Genomic DNA, 27,232 nt, shown 5'->3' on the forward strand with positions numbered 1-27,232 from the left:
ATGGGTTTTGACAAATGTATAATGACAAGCATCCACTGTTATAGTATCATACAGAATTCTTTCAGTGTCCTAAAAGTTCTACGCTCTGTCCCTTCATTCCTCTCTCCCCAACTCTTGGCAACCTCGGATCCTTTTCCTATGTCTATAGTTTTGCCCCTCCCAGATTGTCATATATTAATAGTTGGAAGCCAACAGTGTAGCCTTTTCAGACAGGCTTCTTTCATTTAGTAATAGGCATGTAAGTTTCCTCCATGTCTTATGATAGCTCATTTCTTTTTAACGCTGAATATTATTCATTTGCCTGGATGTACCATAGTTTATCCATTCACCAATTGAAGGCCATTTTGGTTGCTTCCATGTTTTGACAGATATGAATAACGTTGCTATAAACATGAGTGTGCAGATTTTGTGTGGGGTATAAGTTTCAACTTCTTTGGGTAAATACCAAGCATGAGTGATTGCTTGATCCTATGGAAAGAGTATGTTTGTTTAACATTATAAGAAACTGCCAAAATGGCTATACCATTTTACATTTCTATCAGCAATGAATGAGAGTTCCTCTTTCTCCATACCCTTGCCAGCATTTGTGTTGTCAGTGTTTGGGTTTTAACCATTCTAATAGGTGTGTAATGGTATCTTATTTTAGTTTGTGATTCCGTAATGACATATGATGTTGAGCGTATTTTCATATGCTTATTTGTTCTCTGTATTTCTTTTTCTTTTTTTTTCCCTTTCCTTTCCTTTCCTTTCCTTTCCATTCCATTCCATTTCTTTTTTTTTTTTTTTTGAGACAGGATCTTGCTCTGTTGCCCTGACTAGAGTACAGTGGCATCATTATAGCTTAATGCAACCTCAAACTCCTGGGCTCAAGCAATCCTCCTGCCTCAGCCTCCAGGGTAGCTGGAATTACAGGCATGTACCACTGCGTCCAGCTAATTTTTTTTTTTTTTTTTTAATTTTTTGCAGAGCTAGGGATCCTACTATGTTGCTCAGGCTGGTCTTGAACTCCTGGCCTCAAGCAAGCCTCCTAAACTGGTAGGATTAGAGGTGTAAGCCATCGTACCTAGCCTGTATCTGTCTATCATATCTTCTTTGGTGAGATGTGTGTTCAGATTTTTTGCCCGTTTTTTAATTGAGCTGTTCATTTTCTTATAGTTGAGGTTTTAGAGTTCTTTGTATATTTTGGGTAACAGTCTTTTACCAGACGTGTATTTTGCAAATAATTTTTTCCCACTCTGATTTGTCCTCCAATTCTCTCTTTTTTTTTTTTTTTTTGAGACAGAGTCTTACTCTGTTGCCCGGGCTAGAGTGCGGTGGCATCAGCCTTGCTCACAGCAACCTCAGACTCCTGGGCTCAGGCAATCCTCCTGCCTCAGCCTCCCGAGTAGCTGGGACTACAGGCATGCGCCACCATGCTCGGCTAATTTTTTTTTCTATATATATTTTTAGCTGTCCGTATAATTTCTTTCTATGTTTAGTAGAGACAGGGGTCTCGCTCTTGCTCAGGCTGGTCTCGAACTCCTGAGCTCAAACAATCCACCCGCCTCGGCCTCCCAGAGTGCTAGGATTATAGGCATGAGCCACCGCGCCCGACCTGTCCTCCAATTCTCTTGACATTGTCTTTCATAGAGCAGAAGTTTTTAATTTCAATGAAGTCCCACTTATCAATATTTCATGGATCATACCTTTGGTGTGATAGCTAAAAATCATCACTGCACCCAGAGTCAATTAGATTTTTTTTCCTATTTTATTCCAGGAGTTTTATGGTTTTACATTTAGTTTTATAATCCATTTTGAGTTAATTTTTTTGAGAAGGGCATAAGATCTGTGTCTAGATTCATTTTTTTATATGTAGATGTCCATTTGTTTCAGCACCGTTTGTTGAAAAGACTGTTTTCTTCGTTGTATTCTCTTTGCTGCTTTGTCAGAGATCATTTGACTATATTCATGTGAGTCTATTTCTGGCCTTTCTATTCTTTTCTGTTTGCTCATTTTAAAAATTGGGTGATTTGTCCTTTGTTGAGTTTTGAGAGTTCTTTATATATTCTGGATACAAGTCCTTTATCAGATATATGATTAACAAATATTTTCTCCCATTCTGTTAGTTATCTCTTCACTTCCTTCATAGTGTTTTTTTGAAGGTGTTTTTAATTTTGCTAAGCCTAATTCATCTTTTTTGTTGTTGTTCTTTTGCTTGTCTTTTTGTGTCTTGTCTAAGAAATCATGGTTAAGGTCACAATGATTTACCCCGTGTTTTCTTCTAATAATTACTTAGTTTTAGCTCTTACATTTAGGTCTATAATCCATTTTGAGTTATTTTTATGTATGGTGTGAGGTACCAGTCAACTTCATCTAGTTGTCCCAGTACTGTATGTGTTGAATCTTTCCCCACTGAATGGCCTTGGCACCCTTGTTGAAAATCAGTTGCCCATAAATGTATGTTTATTACTGGATTCTCAGTTCTATTTCATTAATTTATATTTCTGTCCTTATGCCGTTGTCATACTATCTTGATTACTGTAACTTTGCAGGAAGTTTTAAAATTGGGAAGTTTGAGTACTCCAATTTTTAAAAATTTTTCAAAACTGTTTTGACTATTCTGGGCCCCTTGAATTTCCACATAAATTTTAGCATCAGTGTGTTAAATTCTGCAAAGAGGCTAGTTGGCTACCAGATAAGTGTTTGCAAATATTTTGTTTTAGTCTGTGGCTTATCTTTTCATTTTCTTAGCCATTTTCTGTATTTCAAAAAGCAGAAGCTTTTAGTTTACTGAAGTATAGCTTATCAATTTTTTTTTCTTTGGATCATCTTTTCATGTTGTATCTAAGAATTCTTTGTATATTCAGAGTCAAAAAGATTTTCTCCTGTGTTTTCTTCTAGTAGTTTTATAGCTTTATGTTTATGTGTGTAATCCATTTTTTGAGTTAATTTTTGTAAATGATGTATACACTGAGGTTCTTTTTTTGCATGTGGATGTTCAATTATTGTTGAAAGACTATATTCCTTTAATTGAATTGCCTTTGCACAGTTGTTGCGTATCAATTGACTATATATGTGTGGGTCTATTTTTGTAGTCTCTCTTCTGTTCCATCAATCTATATGTCTATGCTTTTATTAATACCACACTGTCTTGATTATTCTAGCTTTATATTAAGTCTTGAAATCAGGTAATTTCACTTTAACTTTCTTTTTCTTGTTCACTTTAACTTTCTATTTTCTTATTCCTAATCCATTTACCTTTTTTTTTTTTTTTTTTTTTTTTGAGACAGGGTCTTGCTCTGTTGCCTGGGCCTGAGTGCAGTAGCATCATTATAGCTTACTTCAACCTCAAACTCCTGGGCTCAAGTTATCCTCCTGCCTCAGCCTCCCCAGTAGCTGGGACTACAGGCATGTGCCACCACAACCTGGTTAATTTTTCTATTTTTTGTAGAGATGAGGTCTTGCTCTTATTCAGGCTGCTGACCTCAAGCAATCCTCTGCCTGGGCCTCCCAAAGTGCAATAGGAGTAAGCCACTGGGCCCAGCCCATTTACCTTTCTGTACATATTTTAGGATCATCTTGTCACTTGTCAATTTCTTTGACAAATCTTGCTGGGATTTTGATTGAGATTGCATTCACTCTAGAACAATTTGTGAGGTTTGAAAGCTGAATATACTGAGTCTTCCAGCCCATGAATTTGGAATATCTATCCATTTATTTAGCTCTTTTTGATTACTTTCATCAGCATTTTGTAAGTTCAGCATGAAGATCCTATATTAATTGTTAAACTTTAAGTATCTTGTGGTTTTTGTTAGTTTTGTAAATGATACTGTTTTTGAAATTTGAAATTTTGTTTTTTGAAATTATTGAGTGCTGATATATACAAATACAATTGATTTTAATGACCTTTTATCTTGTGACTTCATTAAACTCAGTAGATCTGTTTGCTAGACCTAGTTTTTAATATTTAATTTCAACTATTTCCTGAGTTGTTTATTTGTATAGATCTAAGTTTTTATCTGCTGTCATGTAGTTTTTGCCTGAAAAATTTCCCTTAACATTTCTTGTCAGACAAATCTATTGTAATGAATTCTATCAGATTTTACTTGCTTGAAAAAAAATCTTAGATATCTTTTAAAGATATCTTAACTAGGTATAGAATTTTGAATTGACAGGATTTTTTTGCAGTACAGTAATTGCCCCTTTTCTGTGGTTTCACTTTCCATGGTTTCAGATACCCGTGGTCAACCATTTTCCAAAAATAGGTAAGTACAATATAATAAGATATTTTAGGAGAGAGAGAGACCACATTCACATAACTTTTATTGCAGTACATTGTTATAATTACTGTATTTTATTAGTTACTGTTGTTAATCTCTTACTGTGCCTAATTTATAAATTAAACTTTATCATAGGTGTGTATGGGAAAAAACATATATAGGGTTCGGTACTGTCTGAGGTTTCAAGCATTCACAGGGGGTCTTGGAACATATCCCCCTCCCCCCCAGATAAAGGGGGATTATTGCACTGTAAAGATGCCACTGTATTGTCTCTTGACTCACATTCTTCAGGAGGTCCCCTGTACTTGTGTATTTAATGTGTCTTTTTTTTTTTTTCATTGATTTAAGATTTTTTTTTCTTTTGGTCTTAACAGTTTGAAGACGATGTGTCGTGATGTTTTTTTGAATTTTCCATTTTGGGGTTCTCTGAGACTCTTAGATGTATGTTTTGATGCCTTTTATTATTTTTACCAAATTCTTGGCCATTTACTCTCCAAGTATTTCTTCTGCCTTGTTCTCTTTCTCGAATTCCTATGAAATGTATGTTAGACAACTTGATACTGTCCTACTGCTCTTGAATGCTTTATTCCTGCACCCCACCTTTTTTTCCTCTTTGTATTTCAATCTGGAAAATTTCTACTGACCTCTTTTCAAGTGCACTGATTCTTTTCTTCTCAGTGTCACTTATATTGATGAGCATCAAAAGCATCTTAACTCTTATACCATGTTTTTAAATTTTTTTTTATTATTTGCATTTAACTCTGCCTTAAAGTTTTCATCTTTCTGCTGAAATTCCTCATTTATGCATGCATATTGTCTGTTCTTTAAACTAAAGCCTTTAATATGTTTATCATGGTTATTTTAGATGCTCTGCCTGATGATTCCAAACTCTGTATTATCCATATATTTTGTTCTGTTCCTTGCTTTGCTTTTAACATTGATATGCTTTTTATGTGTGCCTCATAATTTTTAGTTGAAAGCTGGACAGTGTTTAAGATGTTTGAGACTAAGTTCAGTGGTATTTATGCTTGGAAATGGCGTGTCTCTTTTTCTGCTAAGGTTATAGTGTGGAGCTGTATAATCAGTCTAGTCAGGAGTTGAGATAGTTTGAATATTGTGGGTGGTGTAGTTGCCTTCAGTTCATATTCACTTCAATATCACTTGGTTAGGGATAGAGGAATCAGGAGAGTTTTCCCCGGCGTTTCTATTCAACACTGCAATTTAGATTTTCCCTATTTTCCTGTTCTTCATAAAGGTTTTTCTCCATGTTCTTGCCCCTCCCCCAGTAGGAGACAGCTGTTGCTTCTTATTTCACACTTGCTAACCTGCTTGTGAGAAGTTGGGAGTATTCTCTGTGTTTCTGGTCCAGCTTCAGTCTTTGGCAGCTGTTTGTCCCTGAGTCTTAGGGTGAGGTTTTATGAAGATCATGTCCCTCCTCAACTCCAGACCTTTTATTATCTGGGCCCAGGATGGTTTTCTGCTCCTCCTTTTCTGAGGTAGAAGTATTTCTTTCCTTTCCTCAACAGCAGCAATGAGTTTCACCTGTGCCCTGGGGGGAAAGGGGTGGGTAACAGTGGTGTCTTTCTCTCAGTGGCGTCAAACTTTTGTTTCTTATGGGACAAGGGTACTAGAGGCCTTTATGCCTTTCTTGCACAGGCAGCTGCCTCCTTCTTCCAGATCCGGTACCACCAAGAGATGCGATACTTTCTTCAATCTCTTGCCCAGTCCTCAGTCTTAATGAGCATCCAGTGGAGGTTTGTGGGGAAAGCTTGCAAATGGGTGTGAACTCTCCTTGTGTTTGTGGCTACTAGGGATTCTATATTTTCATGCTAGCCCACACTCAGCTATAAATAATTTTGTTAACACATTGACTGCCACGTTAGAAAAAAAATTTTTTCCCCGGGGCCACGATGCTTTATTAAAACAAAACAATCCTTTCTAATTTGTTATTTTTTATTGTTTTCTGTGTGTGAATTATATGCAGCGCAATTCACATTTCTAGAATTAAATTGTCAGTATTAATTGTAACAATAAGAACATCAACAAGTAAGATTTTTCACAAACCAACTGCAGGGTTTTGCTTCACAAGGCCCCAGGCTTACAACTAGCTTGAGTTAAATACAACTCACATGGTAGTCAATGTGTTAAATATAGCTGAATCTTTTTACCTACTTGTATCATAGCTTTATTTTCCTCTTGTCCTGTCACATGTGCCCTACTGCTTATATCTCATGTCTTTCCTTAGATTTCAGACTAGTTGGTTATCTTCCAACCTCAGCTTTCTGACAGATTTAAGAACAGTTATGATTTTATAGATTATTTGGCTTTTTCTTGTTAGAGTGGGAGTGATGTTTTTTCCAGTTTCTACATCCTAGACAGAAGCTGCAATTCCAATTAAAGGTGTTCTTAATTTTTAACTGTTTCTTTTAGAAAACACTTCAAAGTTACAGAGAAGTTACAAGTACAGTTATTTGCCAGATAATGACATTTTGGTCAACAACAGATCACGTATACCATGGTGGTCCCAAAAGATTATGATGGAGCTGAAAAATTCCCAGTGACGTTGTAGCCTGCCATCATAAAGTTGTAGTACAACACATTACATTTTCTGTATTTAGATATGTTTAGATACACAAATACTTAGCCATTGTGTTACAGTTGCCTACTATTCAGTATAGTAACATGCTGTATAGGTTTGTAGCATAGGAGCAATAGGCTATACCATATGGTCCAGGTGTGTAGTAGGCCTGTGGTCCCCAACCCCCAGGCCATGGCCTGGTACCCATCTGTGGCCTATTAGGAACCCAGCCGCGCATCACCGCCTGAGCTCTGCCTCCCTCCCAACTCCATGGAAAAAGTATCTCCCATGAAACCAAAAAGGTTGGGGACTGCTGTAGGCTATACCATCTAGGTTTGTGTAAGTACACTCTGATGTTTGCATGATGGCGGAATTGCCTAGTGACACATTGCTCAGAATGTGTCTCTGTTTTTAAGTGATGTGTGACTGTATGGTCAGTGAACTCCTGTGTTACCTTCACCTAATTTACCAGGTGTTAACATTTTGCCCAGATATGCTTTATTACTATCTCCCTGCATATTTATACATTATTATTATTGTTATTATTGTTGAATCATTTCAGAATAGTATGTCCCAACCTCGTGACTATTTACCACTGAATACTTCAATCTCAGTTTTTAAAAACATACTAATATATTATATGAAGATCTTTATATGTCAAAAATTATATACCAATATTAAAGTATGTGTCAGTAACTTTTATTCATTAAAACTTTTTTTTTTATCTGTAGGTATCATTAATGGGATTGGACATTTTAAGTGCCTTTGTGGACAGATTATCAACACGATTTAAATCCTATGTAGCAATGGGTAAGTTAACTTTATTTATTTAAAAATCTAAATAAATAAGTTTTAACATAGTGACTTTTTTCTTTGTTCTCTTAGTTTTCTTAATGGAGTTAATTCTCTGTAAACTCAAAAATATAATTTTGCACAACCCAGAGGTTTGCTGCTTAGCATTTTAGTTTACTCAGACAAAAGATTTTAAACCTACTTAAACATGTAAATGTACCACTTTGAGGCAAAAAAAAAAAAAAAAAAGCCCTTGCTAAATATACTGCTAATATAGGTAGGTTTTTACTTTACATTTTCAAATTTTTTATTGGATTTTTTACTTTTTTGTAAAATGCTAAAATTTATAATGTAACTTGCAGTGCCAGTTTTTAGACTACTTGTGGGGAAGGGTCAGTTCTTTCATTGCCAGCCTTGCAGACCAATATTTTATAAGATACACTAAAAATAAATTATAGCAAAATGAAATAAAAATACAAGGCCTAATCTATTATTATTATATTTGACAAACAAAATTACTTAGGTCAGGTTGCTTCAAGAACGTTTCATAAATATTCTCAATTTCCTTAGCACAAGCAAAGTTGTAGACTGCTCCTAGGCTGCTAGCCATACTTTGAGTAGCACTTACAGTGTGTTTGCAGTGAGTACAAATGCTAGCATAGTGCTCTTCTTTGAATATAGTTAGGATTACAAAGTTGGCTCTACTTATTTTCTAAACCTGAGTGACCTTCATGTGCCTTTGGAGTGCTTTATTAGTGGATTTGATCCTATTATGTAGTAGCATATAGAAGGGTAATTTCAGATGTTAGTGATTTTCTTTTGTGGATTAAGTTAATGCCTCATAATGTTGGTGTATTATCATACTTATTTTCCAATATCTTTAGTTAACTTTTTTCTTCATGTTTGGTATTCCACCAAATTCTGTCAATTTTTTATTTTTTTATTTTTTAGCTATCCTTTCAGCAGAAGCATTCAGTAGTCTCCCTATCTTTATTGTTCACTTTTAATCTGTACCTGGTTCTAATTCATCCTTTTTGTTAGTATCTTCTGAAAAGAAGAATTTTTTTTACTGTCAGTCTCCTGCTTTAAATCCTATAGTAGATGTTGAAAACTGCTCTGCATACATGTTTTACTTACTTGTGTGTTTTTCTAAAATATTTTGAATCAAGTGTTTAAAATTGAGAAGTTTTACATAATTCATATTTCTGGCTTGTCTCAAGATAATTGACCAGTGTGGCAGCCCTGATCCGAAGCTATGTTGTAGCTTCCCTTTTGTCTGGGTGATGAGCTTTTCTAATTTATAAATCCCTTTCATTTCTTCTTGTCTCTTCATAACTGAGAATGTTGGATATAATATGGTAAGATTAGAATACTGCGCTTCTTAAATTGGCTCAATTTTGGCATTTCCTGTATCTCCTGTATCTCCCTGGCTGTAGGCATTTATGTTTGTGACCTCTGCCCTATAAGTAGCTCCCTATTATTACTTGTTACAGAGAACATTTTAGACTTGGAGAGTATTTTTAGGTACTATATATCTCACTTATTTTTCAGCTACAAGGAGGGACAGATGTGGTTTGATGTACTGACTACTCATATTGAAGCAATGGAAATATTGGGACCACAATTCTAGTTTGACTCCCAACACTGTCTTGCTTTCAGAACTTCCTGCTGTTACCTGTCCTTGATGTTCCTTTTTCATCGTAGTAGTGTTTTCCTTTGTCATCTTCAGCAAGTATTCTCTCTCCATGCTAGCTAATCAGAAACTTGCCTACTCTTTTTAGGTCTGGCTTAACTTGTTTATGCTTCTGCTGTTCTCTTATTTCTTTTTGAAATCTCCTCTTCTCCACAGACCTTTCTTTCCTTTCTAAAAATGGACACCAGATTTGAATATCTGGAAACTTTTCATATTAACCTCCCCTTACACTGAATTTTTCTTTACTCTGTGGTTCTTAGACACTTAAGTACTTAATAAATTACATTAATTTGCTTTTGTTATTGTTTTTCATTTGTGCTTGCTCAATTATATGGGACATGACCACACATTCTTGTATGTGTAGTTTTTTCTTTTACTCTCCTATTCCTTCTGGTTATCCCTGTACATTTACTGTTTGTCAATATTGTGTGCACTTTGAACTATAAGTGTTCATCATTGTCTTTAATGAAACTTGTGCTTGTTATTACTTAAGAGTGTGGTGTAATAGGAAAAATTTATTACAACTTTGCTACTATTTATTGAATGCCTCCTTTTACCCATTTACCAATTTTTACCCATTTACTGCTTTGCATACATGAAAGATTATCCTCACATAATTTCTAATTTGTATAACAGCTTTGCAAGATAGGCAGTATATCTGTGTTTTCTTAAAGAGGTATAAAACTGGACTAAGTGTCCCAGGGTTAGTGTTCTTGTTTTTGTCCTGTCACAGACCTTAACCAAACCACTTAAGGAGGCTTTCTGTAAAAGGAAGGAATTGAATTTAATTATGTCTTAAATGTCTTCTTCATAATGTAACTCTAGATATATGTAACTTGATTTGAGTGATAAGGTTTAGTTTGGGTGTACTTAGGTTATTAGTTATCATTACAGGTATTTTTTATGTCCTTTTATGTTAAAAGTGAAGAAGTGTTTTAGGAAAATTGAGATTCATTTTAAATTTTAGATACAGTTCCAAAGGAATATAGACTCTATTAATGTAATTCTTAGATATATGATTCATATATTTGCATAGTAATATAAAGTATTTTAATTTTCTTTTGTGACCACATACATTGTGGAAAAATAACGTTTTCAAACACACACAAAAATACAATTTACATTTAATGCTGATCACCAACCCTGGTTTTATGATAACTGAATTCAGTAAAGGATCTCACATTTTACAAATTTTAAAATACAGTTTTAACCCAAAATGATATTGTAGAAAGAGTATTAGAATAGTCAGGACACAGGTCATGAGTTTTGCATCTTGTAAAATGGTGTGCATCATGTACAATGCTAAGAGAATAAAATAACTAACAGCTATGTTTCAACGTTTTTCCATGTTTCATTGTCCAAATTCCAGCCTGTGATAGATTGATTCATTTGTTTAAAAGATTCTTATTGAGCGCCTACAGAGTGAAAAGCTTTGTTCTGGATGCCCAATAAATATTTGTTGAATGTTCGTCATATTTAATGATAATTCAGTGATCATTATATTTTATACAGATATTTAGGGAAAATTGCTGACACTTCTTTTTTTTTTTTTGAGACAGAGTCTTGCTTTGTTGCCCGGGCTAGAGTGAGTGCCGTGGCGTCAGCCTAGCTCACAGCAACCTCAAACTTCTGGGCTTAAGCGATCCTACTGCCTCAGCCTCCCGAGTAGCTGGGACTACAAGCATGCGCCACCATGCCTGGCTAATTTTTTCTATATATATTTTAGTTGTCCAGATAATTTCTTTCTATTTTTAGTAGGGACGGGGTCTCGCTCTTGCTGAGGCTGGTCTCAAACTCCTGACCTCGAGCAATCCACCCGCCTCGGCCTCCCAGAGTGCTAGGATTACAGGCGTGAGCCACCTCGCCCGGCCTGCTGACACTTCTGATTGCTTATTATGGTCTTGGCACAGGTGCTTTTTCCTTATTTTACTTCATCCTCTCACTAGCTATGTGAGCTATAGGCCTGGCATCCGTCCATATTTAGAGATGAGAAAACTTTGCAGTTCAAAGAAATTTTCTACTCTTATATAATGAATAACTGGTAGAGCTAGAAATAAAATCTTGTTGTATTTGACTCTAAGAGAGCATATTAAAAAGTGATTCCAATGCAAAAAAATTTATGAATTCATTGCTTAAATATAATAGCTGTAATACTAATTTTATGTAATGTGAGGTTTTTTGGTTTTGTTTATGTTTTATAAAATTGGGGGTTTTTTGTTTTTTTTTTTTTTTTTTTTTTGAGACAGAGTCTCATTCTGTCATCCTGGCTTCGAGTGCTGTGGCGTCAGCCTAGCTCACAGCATAAACTCCTGGGCTTAAGCGATCTTGCTGCCTCAGCCTCCTGAGTAGCTGGGACTACAGGCATGCACCACCATGCCCAGCTAATTTTATATATATATATACGTATATATATACATATATGTATGTATATATATACGTATATATATATATATATATTTTTTGTTAGTTGGCCAGATCATTTCTTTCTATTTTTTTTAGTAGAGACAGGGTCTCGCTCTTGCTCAGGCTGATCTTGAACTCCTGACCTTGAGCCATCCTCCCGCCTCTGCCTCCCAGAGTGCTAGGATTACAAGCGTGAGCCACCGTGCCTGGCCTAAAATTGGTTTTTAATATTGAGGTGAACCCCTGTTTGGACCAATATTTGAATTTCCTTTTTGGAGTTAAATTTTACTTCTCAGGAACGAACTAATTTTTTTTGCCATTGTTATGTGGATGTTAACATATACACATACACCCAGACACCTCAAATGATAAGTAAATGGAGATGGTTTATGACTGGGACCTCAGATTGTCTAGATTATTTAAATCCTAGTTTCACAACTTGCTGTTTGTTTGGGCAAGTTATTTAATCTGTCTGGGCTTTTTCTATCAAATGGGCCTACTCTGTTTCATAGGATTGCTGTGACGATTAAATGAGCTAATTAAGTGCTTAGTACATAGTAATATCTAACATTTATTAAGTGTTTACTGTTATCTTTTGCCTTTCAGAAGCTATTAGAACCAGAGTCCCATAATGGCCAATCTTATAGATGTTTATAAATTCCTCTACTGTTAACAGTGTATGGAATTAAGATGAAAAGAATTTATATTGTTCCCACTGATGAGTACTTCTGTTGCCTCATGATTAGGCTTGTGATTTTTATGGCAAGGGCCCTATTTTCTTACCCAGTCATTCCCTTGATTAAGCTTAAGATTTTTGGATGATGTCATTTCATTTGGTATAGTTGGCTTTTCACTCTAATCATTTTCTAACAAAAAGAATGTAATTTCCTTTTTCCTTAAGTGTTGATTATTATTACATTAGTTTTGGTTTTTACATTATAGACCATATATTGACACCAAATCACATACACATTTAATTATATCTATAAATAAGCAAGAGAAATATTCTTTTCTTGATCTCATTTCTTCCTCCTTCCCTTGTTTAAACTAGATCTAGGCCTCCATTAAGAGAAAGGAAGGCTAGTTGTCTTCCGTTATCTTCAGGGAATACCTTCCAAGACCTCCAGTGGATGCCTAAAACCTTGACTAGTACCAAACCCTGTATATACTATGTTTTTTTGATCTGGTAACTGAAATGGCTACTAAGTGACTAATGGGTAGGTAGTATAAACAGCATAGATACCCTAGACAAAAGGATGAATTCACATTCCAAGCGGGAAGGAGCGGGATGGCATAAGATTTCACAATGCTACTCAGAATGACACACAATTGAAAACTTATAAGTTGTTTATTTCCAGAATTTTCCATTTAATACTTTTGGACTGCAAGTGACCATGGATAATGGAAACCACAGAAAGGGAAATTGCAGATAAGTGGGGACTACTGTATAGCTGTAATGTCAAAAGAGAAACAAAAGAAGTGTTTTTGCTTTTGAACATGCAGGATGATAGTGATGATAGCAATAGTAGATGACACTATAGAGAGGGTTTACTCTGTGCCTGTTACTCTCTAAGTTGTTTACATGTATTGTCTTTGAATTTTCAATAAGGTGAGTATTGCTACCAACACTTATGGGAGGAAATAGACAAAAAGTAGTTAAATAATGTGTTCAAGGTCACACACCTAGTAAAACCACACTAAATGGTAGTGGTAATTTAAGGGATTACAGAAAGATACTATCATCTTGACTATGTGATATTTTTGCCCTGTGAACCGACTTTAGAACCTATTCTCTCTGAATTCTATTTTCCCTTAGCACTCTCCCATCTATTCATATCTCTAAATAGAATAATATTTAGTGTTGCCTGTTTTTTCAGCATTATTATAGGTGGACATCACACTGTATATATTCTTTTAAAATTTGCTTCTCAGTTATTTTTGAGTGTACTCATGAATAAAGAACTTAACAATTTCTTTACCTCACAAATCTTCATTTATGAAAATAATTACTGTACGTAATTTTGTAAAATGTAGTTTGTAATGGAGTTGAGTTATAAATATTTACTCTTTCCCCCCTCCCTATCTTTAGTTATTGTAGCTTTAATAGATAGAATGGGAGATGCCAAAGACAAGGTACGGGATGAAGCGCAGACTCTGATATTGAAGTTAATGGATCAAGTGGCGCCACCTATGGTAGGTCTACATTTTAAAATTCAGATTTTGCTGATTAATGATGAATTATCAATAAAGACAGATGGTAATCACAGCAAGTCAGTAAAGCTGCAGGGGGCATGAAAGCTGAAATTTTAAACAATGAGTTGTGGCTAATGCTTTAAAGAATTAGAAATTTAAGGTACATGTCAACATTTGACTGTTTTTTTCTTTTTCTTATTTTCTACTCTGATGCTTTTCTTTAAAAAGCTAACTCATAGGTTTAAGCGGCTTTTCAATATACTGATTATATTATGCTTTAGGATTTTCTCGTTTTCCTTATTTGCAAAGTAATAAAATGTTTAGTGAGAAAGCTTATTTTGAGAACTACTGAATGTTATATTGTTAATTTTTGCAACTCTTAATAAAGATAGGAAGAAAATTTTTTATTTTAACAGGTGGTTACTGATTATATAAGGTATATAGTCTATGACAACAACCTGTATTTTCTGAATACAGTAGAAATAATTATGAAGGTATTCTGAAAGCAGAACAAAAATAGATTGACATGTAAACAAAGATTTAGAGAGTAGCTCAAGTGGAAAAAAATCAGAATATACAATATACACAGTGATATCATGTGATCTTTAACATGCAGCTTTAAAGTTACATGTGTTATAAAAAAAATCTAGAATATTGAATTATTAAGTAAACTGTTGTCCCAGATATTTTATACCTCAGAACTAAATCTTTTTAATAGTGTGCTGGGATATCCTTTGACACTTATTTATTGGTTTACATTTTAAGTTGGTTTTGGCTTTCTTTTATTACAAACAGTACTAAAAGGGGCATCCTTGTACATGTATCTTTGGACATAAGTACTTATATAGAATAGAGTTCCAGGAGTGGTGTTGCTGAGTCAGGTTATTTACATTTAAGATTTTTTTGTAAATTCTTAAGCTACTTTCCTGAAAGTTTGGCAAGGAGAGAGAAATATATTAGTAGAACTGAATATAGACTCCAGAAATAATACTGAGTACAGAAAGAGAGGTGGCTGTATGTGTATGAATTTAGTAAATGGTAAAGGTGATGTTTCCAAATGTGGAGAAGGGATTCATTGGTACAAATGCCTACATGTTTGGAAAAATATGGTTGGATTCCTTGCTACACTAAACCCAAATAATTGCTTTAGATTATTTGTATAGGTTTATCTATGCTTTTTCCAAAAGAAAATTATATAGTAGTTAGTCATAAAATGACTTTGGCCAAGTATGTTTCTGTATTTGGATCCAGTATTAAAAGGAGAAAAGCCTGAATTATAAAATGTTGGAAAAAGCCTATTCCATGTGACTGTATTATTTACTAGGCAATGTTTGACCTCTTAAATGCTTACTGGACTACTGGACTTATAATGGTAGCATTATTATTGAAAGTTTCTAAAGTATAGAAGAAATCCTGTGTCCTTAGAAATTGTAAGGATTTTAGGTGTTAGACATGGTTCTTCTGAGAATAATTGAAATCTAAAGTGAAAAATATGTAAAGAACTTAAAATGTGGTTAAGATATTAAAAATGTGTGGCAACTGTGGTGTAAATTTGGCTTAGAAAAACTTGTAAGTAGTAAAGAAGTGAATAGTCTGATGAAAATATTTAGTTACTAATAAGGCTGGTGATATGGCTGGTAAGAGATAAAAGATTATAAAATGAATAATTTAATTTTTTGTTATGTTTACTTTTCTTTCAAATAGTACATTTGGGAACAGTTGGCTTCTGGTTTTAAGCACAAGAATTTTCGATCTCGAGAAGGCGTGTGTCTGTGTCTTATTGAAACCTTAAACACGTAAGTTTTATGATTCCTGAAAAGAGCCTTCTTATATTTTTCATTTCTCTAAAATAATCTATTTCACACAGTCAAGGAAAGCTATGGAAATAAATTTTAAATAGTTATTAAAGCACAAAAGTTTTTATTTGAAACCTTTACTATTAATTTTTTATGTGTTATTATCTTTCATGTTGTTAATTTTTAAATTATCAGTCAGTGATAAGAAGTATTTTTCTTTTCTTTAGTATGTTAATAGTAGCCACCCAAAATAGATGGTCACAGAACTGATATGCTGATAATTTAGGATACAGTTTGGAATTGTGTTTGACACAGTGGTATTTCACATATTGTAGCCAGTTCCCATCCCCGACCCTCCCTCTTTTACCAGTTGGTCCTAGGCTTCCTAGAGCAGTATGGGTGGGTACAAAATCATAGACTGAACAAGACTCTCCCAGGTAACTAGCCAGTGAGCCTGATAGCAGTGTACAGAGTTCTGACTGCATAGATTCCACAGAGCTGTAACTCTGATCTAAAGAAATGTAAACTGGGGCTTTCAGTCTTGTTCTGGATTATTTTTTCAGTTTTTATGCAATATGATAGGTCATACATAGTAGCTTTCAACTTTTCCTTTAGGGTTACTTCCTTTTCTTAACTACACTTTCATTTATTTTCTTTTACTGCTCTGTAGTTCTTTCTGCCATCTAGAGCTGATAAGTGTACTCACAGTCTGCACAACCTTTGTGGTTTTTGGCTCTCCTGTCATTTGCTTTCAACCTATGACCTCATCAAAATATTAATAAATATTAATTTACTTATTTCATTGGAATGCAAATTTGAGACCTACATTCTTAAGAAAATTCTTTCAAAAATAAAAGTTCTGATTTTCTTAAGTAATTGATAGATTGCTAATATAAGAGTGCATTGGTTGAACATTTTGATCTGTTGGATAATTTGTTGACAGTTTTCAGTGTCAGTCATGATTATTCAAGTTTGCATATTTCACATTGTTTAGATTTTTTTTGCTGTGTTTCATATCCTTCTTGTAATGATGTGTGCTTATCCTCTCCACCATATTTGTCATATTCATACAGACAAGAAGAAGGTATAAGGATATTTCATTTACTGCTTGATTAAAAACAAATTCTCTTTATTTTTTTCTCAAATTATATTTAGTTTTGGGGCTCAGCCACTAGTCATCAGCAAGTTGGTACCACATTTGTGTGTCCTATTTGGAGATTCCAACAGTCAGGTAAAAATTTATTTATACTCAAGCATTGACTAATTTTTTGGCTACTGTTTCTTTTCTAGTGCTCTTATCCCATTTTCAAAAAAGAAGAGAGAGGGTAGGGGGGTGAAATCAAGATTCTACCTCATTTAAAAAAAAATCCACCAAAGTTAGTTTTAAAAAACATATATTCATGTAAGTTGCTTAAGATTGTTAGTTGTTTGGCTAATGTTAAGGAGAGCTAGGACTTAATGGCTAGTTCATCAGTTTAAGAGGTTGAGTAACAAAGAGCCTGGATTCCCTTCTATAGTTCTCCTATATGTTAATTGTGGGGACAGGTTGTCAGCTTCGTTTCTTTATTCCTGAATATGGTGAATAGATCATAACCCTATTTAACGGGGAGAATTTGTGTCAGGTGGTGTATCACTTGTTAGAAACTTTTTCACCTGAGCTGTCTATACTATAGGCACAGTACGGGAATGTGTCCTGGATCTTATCCCTCCTGGTGAATTTGATTCTTGGCTATAATCTTTTTGGCATAGCTTGCGCATTTGGAATGACCCTGGGCAAGTTTTTCCTTTCTTTCAGATGCTAGCTGCATGTCAAGAGGTTTTTAGAGAGTTCTGCTGCCTCTTTAGTTGCTGTTGGATAGTGAGCTGTGCAAGGGAACTTGAACTATCTTCCAAATTCCTGTCTTCAGGCCACATTCTTTTTTTTCCCTTTTTATTTTAATTGTGGTAAAATACAGCCAACATAAAATTTACTATTCCAGGGCCCGGCGCGGTGGCTCACGCCTGTAATCCTAGCACTCTGGGAGGCCGAGGCGGGTGGATCGCTCGAGGTCAGGAGTTCAAGACCAGCCTGAGCAAGAGCGAGACCCCGTCTCTACTAAAAATAGAAAGAAATTATCTGGACAACTAAAATATATATAGAAAAAATTAGCCGGGCATGGTGGCCCATGCCTGTAGTCCCAGCTACTTGGGAGGCTGAGGCAGTAGGATCGCTTAAGGCCAGGAGTTTGAGGTTACTGTGAGCTAGGCTGACGTCACAGCACTCACTCTAGCCAGGGCAACACAGTGACACTCTGTCTCAAAAAAAAAAAAAAATTTACTATTCCATCCATTTTTAAGTGTACAGTTCAGTGGCATTAAGTACATTCATGTTGTTTTGCAACCATTACCAACATTCATCTCCAGAACTTTTTCGTTTTTCCAGACTGAAAGTCTGTACCCATTGAACAATAACTCCTCATTTCTCCCTCTCCCCAGCTCCTGGCGACTACCATTCTATTTTGTGTCTCTATGAATTTGACTACTCTAGGTACCTCATAGAGGTGGAATCATAGACTATCTGTCTTTTTGTGTCTGGCTTATTTTATTTAGCATAATATCTTCAAGGTTCATCTATGTTGTAGCATGTGTCGAAACTTTCTTCCTTTCTTTTTAAGGCTGAATAATATTATATGTATGTATATAACACATTTTGTTTATCCATTCAGCTGTAGATGGAAGTTTGGGTTGTTTCCACCTTGCAGCTATGGTGAATAATGCTGGTATGAATGTTGGTGTAAAAATATTTGTTTGAGTTCAGGCTATATTCTCTAAAGGCAGTTTTATTTCAGGAAATTATAGTAACCATAATAATCATTTGTATTACTATAATTATTGGCAGTTATTTATATAATCTTAATACAAATATATTTTTAAAAAGCCAAATTAGTAACTTTTATTTATAAATTTCTTAGATTTCTGTAAAACCTTCTTTTGCTAGTCCTCTTGGTTTTTTTTTTTTTTTTTTTTTGCTAATGACAAGCCTCATCTCCCAGAGGTTTAGAGTCATTAAAACCAACTTGGAGCTTCAAGTTGGTCTGCTAGTGTAATGTTACCTTGAGGTGAAGTATTTTATTGTACTACATATAAGTTTCTTAAAAAGTTCTGAATTCTTTGACAGGTGAGAGATGCTGCAATATTGGCTGTAGTGGAGATTTATAGACATGTGGGAGAGAAAGTGAAGGTGGATCTTTGTAAGAAAGGAATTCCCCCTGCTAGGTAAGTCTTGCTAAATTTATTTTTTCGCCAGAGTAGTTTTAAAAGTTTTAATTTCATTTGATTATTTTAAATAGGTTCAAATTTTTGAAATGTTTTAAAATTCAAAAGCTATAAAAGGCTATATAAATTATGACCATTTAAAAAGTTCTTATCCTATACTTTTTTGGGTCACTTTTATTATATATTCATTTATTATATTTTTATTATGTAATTACATATCATCAAGTTATTATATTTTGATATTAAGTGGTAATAGTCATTATTTGGAAGATGCTTGGGCAAGAATTTAGTAAAAATAGTGATCAATTCATTAAATAAATATTTTTAAAGTATATGCTAATGAAAGGTACAAGTTATTGGGTAACAAAGCTGAATAAATCAGTTACTACTCTTAAAACCTATTCAAATAAAAAGAAAATCAAGAATATCTAAGTAATGTGGCATTAGATAAGTAAAGATACTATTGATAAGTTTTGAGTGTATCAGAAATTTTTTTCATAGGTACTTTTTATTCTCTGAGTTTATATTTTTATTAAAAATATTCTAATTAAATTCTCTTTCTTTTTCTAATGAAACTTTAATCTCCATTTTAAGAGGATTCACTAAAAGAATTTTTTTTCCTTAACTTTTTATTATGGCATTTAGTATTTAAAAAAATATTAAAATAGATGGAATAATATAATGAAGCTTCATGTACCTATTACCCACCTTCAACAATTATCAGCTTGTGGGTAGTTTTGTATGTTGTACCCTGGCCTATTTACCCTTGTGTTGTATTATTTTGAAGCAAATCCAAGTCATCATAACATTTCATCTGTAAATATTTTCATATATTTCTAAAATACAAATATTCTTATTTTCAATCACAACCACAATACTAACATCACACCTTAATTTTTTTTCAAAGAATTATGTAATATCAGATATCTAGTCAGGGCTTAAATTTCCAGTTATTTCATAAATATAGTGTGTATCTTTGTTTTGTGTTGCTATAAAGGAATACTTAAGGCTGGGTAATTTATAAGAAATGAGGTTTATTTCATTTATGGTTCTGTAGGCTGTACAAGAAGCATGGCACTAACCTCTGCTCTGCTTCTGATAAGAGCCTTAGGCTGCTTCCACTTAGGGGGGGAAGCAAAGGGTAGGTTGTATGTGCAGAGATCACCTGGTAAGAGAGAAAGCAAGAGATCAAGAAGGGAAGTGCCAGGATCCTTCCCCCGCCCCCCAAGAGACAGGGTCTCACTTTGTCTCTCAGGCTGGAATGCAGTGGCATGATCATAGCTCACTGTAGCCTGGAAGAACTCCTTGGCTCAAGTGATCCTGCCACTTCAGCCTTCTGAGTAGCTGGGACTATAGGCACATGCCACCATGCCTGGCTAATTTTTTTCTTCATTTTTTAGAGATGGGTTCTCACTATGTTGCCCAGGCTGGTCTCGAACTCCTGGCCTCAAATGATCTAACTGCCTCAGCCTTCTGAGTAGGTGGGATTATATGGGTGAACCACCATGTCTGCTTCTTCTTTTTAATAATCAGCACTCATGGGAACTAATAAAGGGAGAACTCACTCACTCTACCACCCTGCTCCCGAAGGGCATTAATCTATTCATGAGGAATGTACCCCCATGACCCAAACATCTCCCACCTCCAACAATTCGGGATCAAATTTCAGTGTGACGTGTGGAGGGGACAAATATCCAAACTATACTAGTAGGTATGTGTTATTAACAGTTTGTCTGAATCAGGATCCAAATAAAGTGTATATGTTATAATTAGTTGGTATGTTTTATAAGTCTTTTTAAATATTCAGGTATCCCAGCACTCTTTTGTTTCCTTGCATTTCATTTGTTGAATAAGCCTGTAGTTTATCTGGTAAAGTTTCCCCCATTCTGGATTTTGCTGGTTCTTTTCCTGTGGTATGATTTAACATACTTTTTTCTCTTCCTATCCTGTAAATTTGTAGTTGGATCTAGAGATTTCATCAGGTATTTGGGGGAATCGGAAAGAACAAGACCACTTCACAGGTGGTGGTGTATTCTATTACTATGAGTCTCATCATACATATCTGGTTGTCTCTCTTACCATGTAGATGTTTTCCAGTACTATTTATTTTCTGATAATAAGGTTATCCAATAACTATGCTTTTTGTTGACTTGCTCATCTATTCATTTTCTACTTCCAGGGCTAATAAGAATTTCATTTGAGAAAATTGGACATTATTTTCTATGGATGAAAGAAGTGATGTTAACATATATATTGGTGTGGGAGGGTATATATGTATGCATATATTGAAATTATTTTATTTTCTTAAATAGACTTTATTTTTAGAGCAATTTTAGGTTCACAGCAAAATTGACAGAAGGTACAGAGATTTCCTATATACTCTTTTTGCCCATGTATACATAGCGTCCCTCATTATGATTATCCCTCACCAGAGTGGTACATTGGTTATAACTGATGAACTCACATTGATACATCCTTATCACCCAAAGACCATACATAGTTTGCATTAGGGTTGACTCTTGGTGTTGTACATTTTATGGGTTTGGATGAATGGATAATGACATGTGTCTACCATTATAGTATAGAATAGAATAGTATAGTATAGAATAGTTTCACTGCCTTAAAAATCTTTGCTTTACCTATACATTCTTCCCTCTGGCCTAACCCCTGGCAACAACTGATCTTTTTATTGTCACCATCATTTTTTTGTTTATCTTTTATTTATTTATTTATTTTTGAGGCAGGGTCTTACTCTGTTGCTTAGGCTACAGTGCAGTGGCATCACAGTAGCTCACTGCAACCTCAAACTTCTGGGCTCAAGTGATCCTCCTGCCTCAGCCTCCCGAGTAGCTGGGACTACAGGTGTGTGTCACCAATGCCCAGCTAATTTTTTAACTTTTTGGAGAGATAGGGTTTTGCCATGTTGCCCAAGGTGGTCTTAAACTCCTGGCCTCAAGTGATCCTCCCTCCAGGGCCTCCCAAAGTGCGAAGATTACAGGTGTGAGCCACCATGCCTGGCCTATCACCATAGTTTTGACTTTTGCAGAATGTCATACAGTTGCATGTAGCCTTTTCAGATTGGCTTCTTTCACTTAGTAATATGCATTCACGTTTCTGCCATGTTTTTTCATGGCTTGAGGTCATTTCTTTTTAGTGCTGAATGCTATTCCATTGTCTGAATGTACCACAGTTTATCCATTCTACTGAGGGACATCTTGGTTGCTCCCAGCTCTTCGTAGTTATGAATAAAACTGCTATAAACATGATTGTGGAGATTTTGTGTGGACATCAGTTTTCATCTCCTCTGGGTAAATACCAAAGAGTGCAGTTGCTGTATCGTATGGCAAGGATATGTTTAATTTTGTAAGAAACTGTTCAACTGTCTTTCATAGTGGCTGTACAATTTTGTATTCCCATCAGCAATGAAGGAGAGTTCCTGTTGTTCTACTTCCTTGCCAGCATTTGATGTTGTCAGTGTTTTGGGTTTTGGCCATTTTAGTAGGTGTGTAGTGGTATCTCATTGTTGTTTTAATTTGCATTTCCCTGATGACCTATGATTTTGAGCATCTTTTGCATGCTTCTTTGCCATCCGTTTATCCTCTTTGGTAAAGTGTCTGTTCAGATCTTTTGCCCATTTTTTAATTTGGTTGTTCATTTTCTTATTGTTGAGTTTTAATCATTCTTTGTGTGTTTTGGGTAGCAGTCTGTTACTAGATATGTCTTCTGTAAATGTTTTCTTCCAGTCTGTGGCTTGTCTTATTGTCTTGATGGTGTCTTTCGAAGAGCAGGTTTCAATTTTAATGAAGTTCAGCTTATCAATTATTTCTTTCATGGATCATGCTTTTGGTGTTGTATTTAAAAGGTTGTCCCCAAACCCAAGGTGAACTGGATTTTCTTCTATGTTATCTTCTAGGAGTTTTATGGTTTTGCGTTTTACATTTAGCTCTCTGTTATATTTTGAGCTAATTTTTGTGAAGGTTGTAGGTCTATATGTAGATTCATGTTTTTATACATGGATGTCCAATTGTCCTAACACGATCTTTTCTTCAATGCATTGCCTTTGCACCTTTTCCAAAGATCACTGACTATATTTATGTGGGTCTGTTTCTGGGCTTTCTATTTTTTCCATTGATCTATTTGCGTTTTTTTTTTTTTTTTTTTTTTTTTTGCTGATACGACACTGCCTATAATTTTATAATAAATCTGGAAGTTAGGTAGTGCCAATCTTCTAACTTTGTTCTTTTCCTTCTATATTGTTTTAGCTATTCTGGGTCTTTTGCCTGTCCATGTAAACTTTAGAATTGGTTTGTTCCTATCCACAAAACAACTTGTTGGAATATTGATTGGGATTGCATTGAATCTTTAGATCAAGTTGAGAAGAACTGACATCTTGACAATATTTAGTTTTCCTATTCATGAACGTGGAATATATCTTCATTTATTTCATACTTTTTTGGTTTCTTTCATCAGAGCTATAGTCCTACACTTCTTTGTTATATTTATACCTTTATGTAGATCTGAGTTTTTGACCTAAATCATTTTATTTCTCTCTAAAGAACTCCTTTTTTTTTTTTTTTAAACATTTCTTGCAACCACAACTACTGGCAACAAATTACCTCAATTTTTGTTTGTATGGGAAAGTATTTCTTCTTTGTTTTTGAAGAATAATTTTACTGGGTACAGAATTCTAGGTCAGTGGGGTTTTTTCCGCCCCTCAACATTTTATTTTATTTTTTATTTTAGGACAATTTGGAGAATTTTAGTTTATTGCACAAAGTAGATATTAGATGACATTATTATTTTTAATTTTCTTGGTTCAAATAATCGTATTGTGGTTTTAGTAAAACAATCTCCTTATCTTTGGGTCGTGCATTACCAAATGCTTAACGGTCAACCTTCATCTCTGCAATGAATTTCCAATTTACTCTCAAATAGTTCATCACAGATGTATTTATTTATATGCAGAGAGAGCAAATATCAAAATGGTAAAAAATAGGTGAATCTGCTACAAATAGGAATTCATTGTACCAGATGGTCAGAATGAATACCTGTAGGTTTTAATTTTTTCAAAATAAAAATGTACAAAAAATACACTTAGTACAACCTGTTAACCACAAATTCAATTATTCTAGTACTAGTGCATGAACCTCCCAGCCTTTATCCCTGGAGGCCCCTGTTATGAAGCTCTGTGAGGATGTACGGGCCTAGGAACTTCAGATAAAGAGAGTGATTGAGCATTCTTAGTTTTCTTTAGTAGGAAGACTCTCAGTCTACAAACATTTATATTCATGTACAGAAATATGCACACTCTAGACACCAAACATAAAGTATCTTTCTACTGAACATAATGTGTCAATAATAAGCACAGGACAGGCAAAGGCAAAATCAAAATCTCACATGAAGCTTTTGTTTGCATAAGGAAGGGGTGCCCTTGAACCAACTTTCTCCCAGTGCTCACCTGAACATGGAGGAATCGCCAGGTTTGTGGGGCAGGAGGAGCCTGGGGGCAGACTTAGCCGAACTCAAATCAGAACTCAAATGGCAGAACATACTTTTCCTTCAAAGTTGTGACTAGACTGATCAGACGACACAAAAGAAAAAAGGCTCCTGAGGAAGCAGGCTCAACATTTTAAATATCTTACTCCATTTCTTCTTGCTTGCATGAGGAGAAGTCAGATATTACTCTTATCTTTGTTCCTCTGTAAGTACAGAGTTTTTTTCCTCTGGTGGCTTTGAGGATTTTTTTTTTTTCTTTTTTATTTCAGCATATTATGGGGGTACAAATGTTTAGGTTATATATATTGCCCTTGCCCCTCACCGCGCCCCCTAGTCAGAGCTTCAAGTGTGACCATCCCCCAGAGAGTGCACATTGCACCCATTATGTGTGTATACACCCATCCCCTCTTCCCCCCTCCCATCTGCCTGACACCCGATGAATGTTATTCCTATATGTGCACTTAGGTGTTGATCAGTTAAAACCAATTTGATGGTGAGTACATGTGGTGTTTATTTTTCCATTCTTGGGAATGAGTTCCAGCTCTAAGGATTTTTTTTTTCTCTTTGATTTACTATATAGTTTGAATATGATATGTGTAGATGTAGTTCTTTTGGCATTTTTTTCTGCTTGATGTCCTCCACACTTCCTAGATCTGTGGTTTGTTACCTTACATTAATTTGGGGAAATTTTTAGTGATTATTGTTTCAAATATTTTTTCTGTTCTTTTTTCTTGTTATTCCCCGTTACACATATGTTATATCTTTTATAGCTGCCCCACAGTTCTTGGATATTCTCTTCTGTCCTTTTGTGTGTGGGCTTTATTTGTTTGTTTTGTTTTGTTTCTTTTCTCTTTGCTTTTCTGTTTTGGAAAATTCTATTGAGATATCCTCAAGCTCTGAGATTCGGCAGTGTCTAGTCTACTAATAAGCCCATCAGAGACATTCTTCATTTTTGTTACTATGTTTTTGGTCTCTAGCTTTTTTTTTTTTTTTTGTACTTTCTTAGAATTTCCACCTCTCTGCTTACTCATCTTTTTTTTTTTTTTGCATGCTGTATACTTAAATTCATTAGATCCCTTGGCATATTAATCATAGTTTAAAAAAAATTCCTGTTCTGAAAATTCAAACATACCTGTCATGTCAGGGTCTGGTTCTGACACTTGCTTTCCCTTTTCAGACTGTTTTGTTTTGTTGCCATTTAGTATGCCTTGTAGTTTTTTGTTTGTTTGATAGCTGGACATGGTGTATCAGGTAGAAGGAACTTCCATAACCTGCCCTTAGTAACATGGTGGTGAGGTGTGGGGGAAGGGGAGGTGTTTTATAGTCCTGTGAGTAGGTCTCAGTCTTTTAGTGTGCTTGTGCCTCTGGACTGTAAACTTCACAAATGTTCCTCAGTTTTTCCTGCTCTCCCCTCACTTAGGTGGGACAGGATGGCCACAGTAGGCTGGAGTTAGGCATTTCCCTTTTCTTACATGGAAGGCTATAGGACGCTGGAGTTGGGAATTGCCATTCCTCCATTTGGAAAACTAGATAGAGCAGCTGAACTTGGGTATTTCCCTTAGGTCGGTTAAGCTCTGATAAAACCCCAGCAGGTTAGGCTCTGCTTAGTTTTTACTAAGGGTAAACACTGTTAAGAACAGAATACTCTGGCATATTTCAAAATGGTTCCTTTTCCATTACTCTTGCTGGAAACATGATGGGAGTTTCTCTGATATTCACTCTTAAAGTCAAGTGGAGTTCCCAGAGGTAATAGTCATAAAATGTGTGGGTCACTCCCCATGCCTGGGTCCCCTGGATTTTTTAACTCTCAGAGTTGTCTACTCTGAGCCTCCAGCAATTTGTCAATTGGAGTTCAGGTTTTTCTATCCTGGCACTGGTTCCCATAGAGGTTTCTACTAATGGATTTGTGCTCTGCTAAGTTGTGATCCTTTGTATTCATCTGTATCCAATTTGGGGGGCAGTGGTTTGCCCTCTGACCTCATATCTCTTACGGATCTAAGAAGAATTATTGATTTTTTTAGTTTGTTTAACATTTTACCAGATGTTGCAGCAGGGTAGCAACTTCCAAGCTTCTTACTTATGGAAATCAGAGGTGGGAATTAATTTTTATTAAAGTATTTTAAATTTTTATTGAAGTTATGACTTCTGTATAGAAAAGTATACAATCATTAGTATGAAGCTCTGTAAATTATAACAAAGTGAATACACATGTATCTTGCGTCTTTTTGAATTTTACATAAATAGAATCATATAATCTTTTGTGTCTGGTTTCTTTCAGTTAACGTTATGGTTTTTTTTAACCGTTATCTTTTTGTGATTTATTTGGATTGTTGTATCCAGCTACAGTTGTTCGTTTTCATAGCCATATGGTTTTCCATTGTATGAATAGACCATACTTTATGAATATAAACTATTGATATATATTTGTGCTGTTTCAGTTTGTGGTTTTTAGGAATAATTTTGTTAATAACTTTCTTGTACATATTTGTGGTGTACATACAAATTCATTCTCTTGGAATATATCTAAGAGTGAATTGCTGGGTCAGAGAATAAGTTCACATTTAGTTGATATTGACAATTTTCCAGAGTGGTTGTACCCATTTATATTCTCACTAGCACTGTTTGCAAGTTCCCATTATTCTACATATTCATCAATATTTTGTATTGTTAGTCTTTTTCTTACTAATTTTAGGTTTCTGGTAGGTGTATTTCATTGTGGTTATAATTTACATTTTCATTATTACATAAAAAAGAGCAGTATTTCAGA

General features: G+C 34.9%; 1 protein-coding gene across 16 annotated transcripts in view; it reads left to right on the forward strand.

Moving 5' to 3' along the window:
- CLASP2 (cytoplasmic linker associated protein 2) overlaps positions 1-27,232 on the forward strand; it is a 196,842-nt gene that overhangs the window by 16,204 nt on the left and 153,406 nt on the right. For all 16 annotated transcript variants that reach the window (XM_045537254.1, XM_045537307.1, XM_045537271.1 and 13 more), the window contains exons 2-6: positions 7,569-7,647; positions 13,815-13,918; positions 15,623-15,714; positions 16,870-16,945; positions 18,872-18,969. In XM_045537254.1, the coding sequence (XP_045393210.1) occupies positions 7,569-7,647; positions 13,815-13,918; positions 15,623-15,714; positions 16,870-16,945; positions 18,872-18,969 (449 nt within the window). The remainder of the gene's footprint in view (positions 1-7,568; positions 7,648-13,814; positions 13,919-15,622; positions 15,715-16,869; positions 16,946-18,871; positions 18,970-27,232) is intronic.

The sequence above is a fragment of the Lemur catta genome, chromosome 1, assembly GCF_020740605.2.
Source record: "Lemur catta isolate mLemCat1 chromosome 1, mLemCat1.pri, whole genome shotgun sequence".
In the NCBI taxonomy this organism is placed as follows: Eukaryota; Metazoa; Chordata; class Mammalia; order Primates; family Lemuridae; genus Lemur; species Lemur catta.